The sequence below is a fragment of the Morone saxatilis genome, unplaced genomic scaffold, assembly GCF_004916995.1.
Source record: "Morone saxatilis isolate NCDOM2014 unplaced genomic scaffold, NCSU_SB_2.0 Contig15, whole genome shotgun sequence".
Lineage (NCBI taxonomy): Eukaryota > Metazoa > Chordata > Actinopteri > Moronidae > Morone > Morone saxatilis.
The window spans coordinates 18872900-18883212 of record NW_023339707.1 but is presented as its reverse complement, the minus strand read 5'-3'; the positions used below and the strand labels follow the sequence as shown (position 1 = coordinate 18883212).

Here is a 10313-nt window from a genome sequence, read left to right as displayed (position 1 = left end):
CTGTGTGTGTGTGTGTATAAAAATTTCCCCTAGGAGATCAATAAAGTATATCTATCTAAAGTATATATATCTATCTTCTTTTTCTTCATATATATATATATATATAAACATATAAATCCCGACCACCTCTATTAAATTAAATTAAATTAAATTAAATTAAATTAAATTAAATTAAATTAAATGTATTATTATAATAACTGTACTTAAATATTACATAAAATAATATCATTTTATAGTATTAATAATGTAAAATAAATCACGCACTGGCCCTTTAAATAACCCGGAAGCAGAAACAACAGCTCTAAACCGGATATTACGCAGAAACCGGGGTCAGAAGTTCTCTCTTACAGCCATCTTGGATATAGCATCCCGAGTCGGTGAGTGTCTCCGCCGATAATCCGACATCATCCGCCTGTTTCTCACACATTGCCGTCTCTCCCGGGGGTGTCATGTGTTAAAGTAAAGCGGTGTCACCCGGCCGGTGCAACTATTGATCCCGTTTCGCCCCGCTGAGCAGCGATAAATGTTCCGTTGTGTCGCCGATTACCTGCTCAAAATGGGGGAACATGATGACTACCAGCGGACCGGCCGCCTGTGAGGGCCGCTGGTCCGCTGTTTGACATGTGATAGGAGCTAATAGCTGATCACTAATCGATCCAAACTGATAAAGGGGAAAGAGGATAAACCCAGTTACCTGCTGGCAGCTTTTACTTCATTAGAGTTTAAAGCTCAGTCACCTGTTCAGCTCTTTTCTTTTTTCTTGGTGTGTGTTTTTTTTTTACAACTACAAGCCGAGTGTCTGCTATTTTACTAAGGTTATCGATCCGCTGTGATCCTGAATTACTTGCCCTGTCGTTCAGCTTGAGCCAACTCTAACTTTTACCTGTCATTGGCTTCGTTTTCCTCCTCAGCAACCATGCCTGGTGAAGCCACAGAAACGGTCCCAGTCACCGAGCAGGAGATGCAGCAGCCTCAAGTGGAGACTGGTTCGTATGTTTGGACTTAAATCTAAAAACGTGCATGGTTAATGGGTTATACTGCATATTTAAGGGGTCCCTGGAACTCAACGAACGTGGGGAATTGATCAACAAATTGCCGCCTATGGAGGGTGATTTGTTGAGCAGGGGGAATACACTATTATGTGTGTGTGATTTTTATTATTTAGTTAGTTTAGTTATTTGGTTTCGAGAGTGTTGACTCAGCTGGCTGGACTCTGAGTTGGTGTAACAGGTGACAGTTATTTTGACTGTCAGCAGCCATGTGTTGGGGCATTTCTAACAGTAGTTTTCTCCCCAAGGGGATTTTAAAGTGGTGATATATTTTGGGTTGGGTTGAAAAGAGTAATCCAGGTCCCCTCTTTTTGTGTTTCTTTACACAATCTCACAATGGTTTGTGTGTGTGTGTGTGTGACTTGCACTGACTACTGGATTTAGCACACAATGCATGATTTTGAGTGGTTTTTTCCCTGCGCACAACACATGCCTTGAAAAACCCACCGTGTGTAGATTGATAGTAGCCTTGTTAGTGATTTTACAGGTCAATGTGTGCTGCATATTTATTTATTTTTTCAGATAGCAATAAATGTTTTCAACACTCGTATTTGATGCCTGCGTCAAAATATAGTTGAGTAATAGTGGACATCTTTTCAAAGATATCAGGTAGCATATTGTACATGGTGGTCTTTTGACCGAAAATGGGTAATAACTGTATAATAAAGTGAAAAGTGGGTTTTATCTAGTGTCAATGTTGGTGTTTGACACAATTCTCCAATTTCACATTACTACACACGTGTTCTTGTACATTTTTCGTGCGTTACTTTTCTTCTGGATGTGGTCTGTAAGTGGGTGGAGGTGTTTGTTCAGGAACCAGAACCAGAGGAACAGGCAGGAACATGTTAACTCATCAGTCAGTAGTAGCTATCTCCATTCAACCAAATGTGAAATATCAAGATGATTCAGTCACATGCACTGCACTGTAAATGTACTGTTGGACGCTATCATCAAACTGCACTGCATTGGTTTTGAAATGGTTTCCCACCTTCACTTAATGTGTGTGTGCTGCACAAAAGTAAAGTATCAAATAGAGCAACTGATAATCAATGACTTTAAACTTATTAAACTCAAAGGGAAGTTTTCACTGAGGCTTTAAACATACAGTAAAAGGATGACAAGCAATCCTTTTAGTGCTCATTTATATCAGTTTATTTCTGAACCCAGAGGGCTAACTAATGTAATTGAATATGTATAACACCTAGTAGCATCGAGTGCCACAAAAAATTAAAAGTCCTCAGTTTTAATTGTAAATTCTGAATAAGTCTGAATTACTCTTATTAATCTGATATTGTCTTTCTGATCGTCATTGCTCAACCCATGACATTGAGCTGTACTGAAAGAGCGGGTTTATTTTTTTAACTTCAGTAAATCTGTTTTAAAAATCTGTTAAAACTTAATTGACTGACTTTTATTTACAGTAAGCTACAATTTAATTATCTTGAGCAGTGAAAGTTTGATTTGTAACTGTAATTTCCCAGCTTGGGATCAATAAAGTATATCTATCTATTTGTACGGTCTCGAGTAGAGGTTCGTGTGAGAATGTTTGTCAAGCTGTTCTTTTCTCTTTAGCCATTCAGGGCACTGGTAAAATAATAAAAAATCATATAATAATCATAGCAGTGGTAACTGTGTGCACTTATTTGAGGGTTAACGTCACGTTATCGGTGCAAAAGCAAACTCTAAAGACAAAAAAAGACTCCAGAGCAGTTCAGATAAAAGTTTTAGAGGGAAGGACTTCTCATTTCACTAAAGGTGTGCGTATACGACTCAAAATAAGGGCACGTTTTGGGTCTATTATTTCATAGGAATGTTTGCGTTGGCTTCATGTTGCACATCCCTCTACTAATGCAACAACAATGCACTCATCTTCGAATAAAAGGCCTATGAAAATGGATCGCAAAACTATTTAAGTTAATTATTTGGAAGTAATGACTCCATATAAACTTTGCCATGAAGCAGTACAATAATGTACACATACTGAGCTGTCAAATCTAGGGTGATGGGTAGATTCATAGCTTATTTACATGCATTGTCTGCTTTTTTTGGAATAAAGGAGGTCTCCTGGCACTTGCCTAACACTTAACCACTGCATGGAGTTTGGGACACTGGGATCTTTAAGTGCACTTAACACCTCCCCTCTTTTATATTGGCAAACCAAAGCCAGTTCCAGTTCACTGAACGTTTCACACACTCAGCGCTTCTATTCACGTGTGGAGCACGATTTCTTTTTCACTTCAGTGTATTCATGAAGCTCTTCAAACTTGTGTTGAAGTAAACTGCTTCCCAAACAACTACTGTATATTTCCTTTTCCCCCTCTTACTCCTACTGATTTTCCTTTATCAGCTGCAGAAGTATCGAATTCTGCTGCTGCTTCTGAGATGGCTGTTCCTACAGTGAGCAAGGCAATCGCTCTGGAGAATCCTCCAGAAACTCCTGTTCCTGCTCTAGAGATAGGCTCTCCAGAAGCCGCTAGCGTTCAGACTAGTGATCAAGCAAATGGTGTAGCTGCGACTCAAGAAACGACCAAGCAAACTGAAGAGATTGGGTTGGTGGCAACACCTGTCTCGCAGCAAGAGGCAACTGCTGACCCAGCAGGGGATTCAGCTGGCCCGCCAGTTCCTGAAGAGTCTGTGTCTTCTGCTGAGGTTCCCGTTGCGACCTCAAAAGAGCCACAAGCTGATGAACAAGCAGCTCCAACTACACAGGCGCAAAGTCCGGAGACAGTTGGTGCTGCTGAAGAATCGGCCAGGCAGGAGGTTGAGCATATTTCTGTTGAAGCAAAGACCTCCGGAGACGAGCCCGAAGCAGTGGCAGAAAAAGTCCTTGATGATCCAAAACCATCTGCTCCTGAAGACGTCAGTGTGAAAAGTGAAGCTGGGAAGGCAACTGAATCCCCAAAGACTGCGGTCGACGACGCGAAGAATCTGAATGTTGACGACGCGAAGAATCTGAACGTCGACCTGCCTACTCAAAAAGAAAGTCCTGACAAGGAAGAACCTGTTATACTTCTCTCAAAGGCCATTCAATCAAAGGGGACCTCCAAATGCGAAGGCCCACCTCTTTCCACACACCACCTGTCAGGTTGGTTTATCCTCTGTGAAAAGCAGCCAACCCTGTACCCCCACCTTTTATCCCGGTCTTTTAAGTTCACCTTTATGATCTGGTTGGGTGTGTATAATGCGGTAACGTGAGTGGTACAAGTTCAAATGAAAAAGGGTTTAATGTTTTCCCTACAGTGTAGTCTCAGTGGTATTTTGAAGTGAGGAAGTTTCTGAAATTGCTACGGCCTCTTTTTTTTTTTTTTTTTGTCAGGATGGGTCATGACTTGTTTAATTGACTGGTTATCATTCTTTTAATTTCACCTCTGTGGCCAGTTGTCAGTTCTAACTCAAAGCACCGGTTCAGTGGTGCAATAGCAGATGCATTTGTGCACTTGTTGCGTCTATGTAGGGTAGCTGTTGCTATGTGCAAGTGCAGTATTTCATCAGGTGGTGATGTAATATTGCAAATATGACTTTGTCCTAAGTGCATCTTGACTAAATTATAAAATGCGCTTTTCTGTGTGGAAGTAGTATGTACTGTGCATTTTTGAGTGGCAAGTTGCATCAAACTCATCAAAGTTAGGCAGGTGTGTCCTTTTCCTAACCCTAAACAAGAATATTGCGTCTTGGTTTGTGATCGTTTAACCTGCATGAGTACGACCCATATCCCATCCAAATATTTTAAAGAATGTTTTTCTATTCAGCTACACCTCCTGCCCCAGCTTCCTCCCAGCACCCTCAGGCAGCTTCTGGCCCTGCAAAGCCAAAAGGCAAAGATGCCAAGAGTGCGCAGGGTTCCTCTGCCCCAAAGGCTGTTCCTGGCAGAAGAAAACGCTCTTCTATGTCTGCCTCTTCCTCTTCTCCCACCTCACCAAAATCTACTTCCTCCACCCCCCTGTCACCTGTGTCATCTCCCCTAGCTACCACACCTGGCAGTTCTCCTGCTAATCGCTTCACCCCAAAAGTTGTCAAGGCTGGCAAACAAGGAAAAGCTAAGAAAGGAGAGGCATTTCAGCCTGCTCCTGCCCCTGCCGAGTGCAAGGTCACAGCAACAACTGAAAAACCAGTAGAAGCTAACCCCAAGCCAACTGTAGTTGAAGCTAAACCTGCCCCAGTTGAAACCGTCAAACCCTCACCGGCTGCTCCAAAGCCTGTTGCAGCCCCAGCTGCTTTTAAAGTTACATCAAAGCCTGCTGTTGCAGCTCCAGTTTCATTTTTAGATACTATTGCTTCTAGCCCTCCCAAATCCGTTGAAATTAAGACCTCAAAAGCTGCCGATGATGATCTCCCCCCACTTATCCCACCTGAGAAGCCGGTAACAATGCCAATACTTGTACCCCCTGTTGAGAAAGAGGGTGCTAAACTTGGTACGTCTCCTAAACCTTGTTATGAACCACCAAATGTAGAGGTTACTAAAGTAGCACCCAAACTCAAGGTGGATATTGAGCCCAAGTCTGTGCCTGTTGAGCTTGCCAAAGCAGCAGCCGCAGTAAAATCTGCTGCTGTTGAAGTTGCTAAACCAGCTGCTGAGGCCAAACCTGCTCCTGTTAAGGCAGTTGTTGAGGCTCCTAAACCTGCTCCCGTAGAGGCTCCTAAACCTGCTCCTGTTGAGGCTCCTAAACCTGCTCCTGTTGAGGCTCCTAAACCAGCTCCCGTAGAGGCTCCTAAACCTGCTCCTGTTGAGGCCAAACCTGCTCCTGTTAAGGCTGCCAAACCAGCTGCTGAGGCCAAACCTGCCCCTCCTAAGATTGTAAAGCCAGAGGCAGAGGTCAAGTCTGCCCCTGTTGAGGTTGTTAAGCCAGCTGCAGAACCTAAACCAGCTGTTGCTGAGGTTACCAAGCCAGCCCCTGTGAAGAGCGCTGGGCCAGTTACTGAGCCTAAATTGGTTGAGGTTAAGGCAGCACCTGCTGAGATTGCCGTACCTTCCAAACCAGCAGCTGAGCCCACATCTGCCCCCGTAAAACCTGCTCCAGTTGAGCCCGCCGTTCCTGCCCCTGCTCCCCGTAAACTTACATTTGCTGAGGCAGTTGCGACACCTGTTAAACCTAAGGTTGAGGTAATCAGTACTCCTGAACCCGTCTCATCACCCAAACCTGCTAAAACCCCAGCCAAGGTGGAGCCTGTGATCAAGAACGACAAGGGTATTTTCTTCTTTCTCTCTTTTGTCATCTGTTTTTTTCCAACTTTCATGGCGTTCTGAGAACTGCTCAGGTGCTTAGATATGTCGTTCAAAAGAACCAGGTTGTAAAGTACATTAGCTTTGCTTTTAAGTTTTGTTTCAAGATGAGTTGTTCACATGGATTCTCCTGTCAGTTCTGATGTCGCATACTGTCAGCCATGTTGTGCAGTTTCATTTGTGCGATCATATATCTGTCAGTTTTTATATTTAGTGAGTGAAAATATCTCGTGTCAGACTGGTAAATGTGATATTGGGTAGGAAGGTATTGTTTTCAACATCTTTAAAGTACTCTGTAGTTTAGATTTGAAGTTGACAAGCTCTAATGGGGGACCATTCTTACAACACCAAGTTAATGGTAGTTTTTTGTTAACTTGAGCGTTTACTCGAAATGTTCATTGGTTAGGTGGATGTAGTTCATCTCGGGTAACAAAGATACTGTAGAGTTACTATTAACCTGCCTTTTTTCATTCCCCAGGAGTGATGCAGCACATTTTCATAACTTTGGTTGTGCAAATATGTAATAGGTGGCATGTAGTGACAATATTTCTGTTGTTGGTTTCTCTAGGATCTGGCACAGAGTCAGACAGCGATGACTCAGTCCCTGAATTGGAGGAACAGGACTCTGCACAGACACAGACACAGCAAGCTCAGGTGAGACTTCAGTCTGGTCTTATATCTTTGTTCCCTGTTGTCTTGAACTGAAACAGGAAGGAGCATTACAACATCTGCTGCTAATGTCAAACAAATCGTATCGATGTTGGTTGTCCTTCACTCTTCTGTGATGATTAAAACAGTGACTTTCGTTCTTCTGAGTCTCCTGAAGCCAGCTTTCTGTCCTGAGAAGAGAAAATGTTTACACAATGATTAGCATTGCAATTTCTGTCAGTTCATATTCAAACTATCCTAATTCCTCAGTCTACATTTACTTATTTACTTATGTAAAATGTGGATGAATATTCTGTCTCTTATAGCTTGCAGCAGCTGCCGAAATAGACGAGGAACCTGTCAGCAAAGCCAAACAGAGCCGCAGTGAAAAGAAGGCACGAAAGGTAACGGTCTTAGTTTATAATTGATGTAATAAGCAGGTCTCGGTTCTCGTTTTGTAAAGGTCAGAATTGGCCACATTTGTGAAAATAACTTGTATTTCTTGCAGGCAATGTCAAAGCTGGGTCTCAGGCAGGTAACAGGGGTCACCAGGGTTACCATTCGCAAGTCAAAGAACATCTTGTTCGTTATTACCAAACCAGACGTCTACAAGAGCCCCGCATCAGACACATACATCGTCTTCGGTGAAGCTAAGGTACGTGACCAGGAACGATAAAAGCCCCCTTACTCTTGTCCCTGTCTTGTGTAGTCTTACCTGTTTTTATAAGGCAGCAGAAGGCTCATTCAGAGGTTCAGGTAATGATACTGTGGGGGATGGTCAGAATGGTACAAAATGTCCACAGCTGAAATTTGTCTGCCAAATGATTGTGTATTGATGTTTTTGTTTTACCCTATGTCCCATAGATCGAAGATCTGTCCCAGCAAGCCCAGCTGGCCGCCGCAGAAAAATTCAAGGTACAGGGAGAAGCTGTATCAAACATCCAGGAAAACACACAGACGCCAACAGTACAGGAGGAGAGCGAAGAAGAAGAGGTAAGAGGTTTTATTCAAGCGAGGGACACGTTAATATGCACACTTTGTTTTATCATGAGTTATTATAACAAATTCCCCTGTTCTGTTTTGTTTTATAGGTTGATGAGACCGGAGTTGAGGTCAAGGACATTGAACTCGTCATGTCACAAGCCAACGTGTCGCGGGCGAAGGCTGTACGCGCCCTGAAAAACAACAACAACGACATTGTCAATGCTATTATGGTAAGATTTCTAGAACTTTTGTTATTGGTAGTGAAAATGATTTGCAGTCTTTGTTCAGCAGGCCATTTTAAAAGGTTTGCTCAGATCTCTGTAGATAAATGTGTACACAACTCTTCAGTGATGATTAACACAGTGACTTTCGTTCTTCTGAGTTTAATGAAGCCAACATTTCTGTCCTGAGAAGAGAGCAATTCTTTAAATTGTGGAAAAACTAATTCGCACATGTGCTAACAAACCTTTTTTTTTTTTTTTATTCCCTTTTGCAGGAGTTGACAATGTAATGGGACCCTGGCACTGTAGGGTTGAAGAAAGGTTGCTGATTTAAGCTCGTTTATACAATTTATACCCAAGATGGAAATAAAGTTGTGGCTTGATAAAATGAAATTTTGATGTTTTTGCACTTCATTGAGAAATGGGTGGGGAGACTTTTTGTTGCGGTTTGCTTGCAGGATTGATTGATTTTAGCCTGGTCAAGGCAAAGAGTTGGTCAGGTATCTCTAAACAGGGGACTGAACCCTGTTAAGAGATACCTTTTTAGATGTTTCATAGTAAGTCATAAACATGAAACAAGGGGCAACAACTAGACAGGTTGTGTAGGAACCACCGGTTTGATCTCAGTGTGTATTTATTATTTTTCTGAAAGTTAATTACTGTCAGGTAAATGTAGTTGAGTAAAAAGTACAATATTTTCCCCTGACATGTAGTACAGTAGAAATAAAGTAAGAGTACCTCAAAATTATACTTCGATTCCTTGTGGAATGCTTCACCACTAGTAGCGCTATGGAGTTGTTTTTCTATTAGTGGGTCCCCATTTTGTTTTTCCTTCACTAGCATAAACAAACTGCAATGTAGTAAACACAAATGTAAACATTGCTGGATTTGAAATGTTTCAAATATTAAAAAATATATATTTAAATAATGGCTTTGCAAATGTTTTGAGAAAGGAAACGCATTCAACACTAAAGGATAAGTACAATGTTTTAGTAACACTAACATAACCTTTTTGTTTAAAACACTGAACCAGCTTGTTTAAAACTGAGTTCTGTTTAAACGTGGCGGCTGCACTGACTCAATTCATCAAGAGTCAAATAATTGCCACGGCTTAGTTCACCGGGAGAATTAAAGGCATGGACATGGACAACCATTGTGTTTAGTAAGCCGAACTCTACTTACAGTAATCTAAAATTGAGTCACTCAGTGAGACTGAAATGGTCCTTTAGTATGAGTTGACCTTGAAAGAAATGCGTCCTACACTTCCCATGGTGCATCTGTTTATTAGACCCCCACATTTCGACTTCTACGCCTGCAGTGTGCTCAAACTGGCTTTCAGTTAAAGCGTGTAATCCCATAATGCATGCTGAGATACTGAGGTGATTTAAATTAGTCTCAGATTTGAACTCCAGAAGGCGCTGTTGTGTACTACTACTCATCCGTACAGCCACACAGGAAATGGAACATGCTTATCTCTGATTACCTCTTAGTAAGTTGTTGCACTAGTTTGGGGCGGGACAGCCTTGAACTGTATGATTATTATACCGGTATAAGGAGTTCAGTGACCTCATCGGCAGCTACCAGTATGGCACCATTGAACTTCTACCCAATCGGAGAATAACTGGAAACACCTGTGTGGGTGTGCAGGAAGCCGGGACTGCTCATGCCACACCTTCACAAAACCTGCCCTTGTCTGGAGATGGCACAGGTACGCGAGCCTCGATTCATCCAGAGGATCGTCAGTCTGCTCTTGCTTGCAGCTGGATGGCAGAGGAGGAAATCAAAGAATGTACAACTTCAATAAGGCACATTTTTATGAATAATGGAGCCAAAAAAACATTTAAATAAAGAAATATATGCAATTAAAAGGTGGTGGACCTAGTTAGAAGGGGCATTAAGAGCATAAATGTGGCCTTGTTGGCGACGTAAGGACAAAGTTTGAAGTCCACCTCCACTCGAAGATGTGTTTTACTTGACCTGGATGTTTGACCTTCACTCTGCAGAATGATGTGTGTGTAGAGTTTGACACTAGAAGGATGTTTGATCACATTCATCTGCTGAAGGGAGAAAGTCTCTGTGCTCACCTTAAATCTGAATTTATGTACAGAGATGAATATCTGACATCACTCCATCTAGTTTGGAAGCTCATCCTGGTCAAATATGCAACTTCCAGTGCACATACACTGAGAA

General features: G+C 42.1%; 1 protein-coding gene and 2 non-coding genes across 6 annotated transcripts; all 3 read left to right on the top strand.

Moving 5' to 3' along the window:
• The first annotated feature begins 296 nt into the window (after positions 1-296).
• naca (nascent polypeptide associated complex subunit alpha) lies at positions 297-8516 on the top strand. Of its 4 annotated transcripts, XM_035657243.1 has the most exons (10): positions 297-377; positions 912-986; positions 4799-5658; positions 5779-6235; positions 6839-6924; positions 7245-7322; positions 7427-7573; positions 7783-7911; positions 8010-8132; positions 8399-8516. In XM_035657243.1, exons 2-10 carry the CDS (start codon positions 917-919, stop codon positions 8411-8413), a joined length of 1965 nt encoding a protein of 654 aa, XP_035513136.1. In that variant the 5' UTR covers positions 297-377; positions 912-916; the 3' UTR covers positions 8414-8516. The 4 variants fall into 4 exon arrangements, with proteins under 4 accessions (XP_035513136.1, XP_035513135.1, XP_035513138.1 ...); XM_035657242.1 differs by having other exon boundaries at positions 4799-6235; XM_035657244.1 differs by lacking the exons at positions 4799-5658; positions 5779-6235 and adding an exon at positions 3397-4134 and having other exon boundaries at positions 306-377.
• Positions 7046-7118, top strand: LOC118325062. The gene has a single exon (XR_004796586.1). It is a non-coding gene; the product is annotated as a small nucleolar RNA SNORD59 (small nucleolar RNA).
• Positions 8244-8317, top strand: LOC118325063. The gene has a single exon (XR_004796588.1). It is a non-coding gene; the product is annotated as a small nucleolar RNA SNORD59 (small nucleolar RNA).
• Positions 8517-10313: the final 1797 nt, after the last annotated feature.

What these genes read in the sequence shown, in the direction of transcription:
- naca (XM_035657242.1), top strand. Translation starts at nt 917, where the DNA reads ATGCCTGGTGAAGCCACAGAAACGGTCCCAGTCACCGAGCAGGAGATG. An exon ending in CACAGACACAGCAAGCTCAG is followed by an intron (nt 6,925 to 7,244) that starts GTGAGACTTCAG and finishes TGTCTCTTATAG; the next exon opens with CTTGCAGCAGCTGCCGAAAT. An exon ending in AGGAGAGCGAAGAAGAAGAG is followed by an intron (nt 7,912 to 8,009) that starts GTAAGAGGTTTT and finishes TTTGTTTTATAG; the next exon opens with GTTGATGAGACCGGAGTTGA.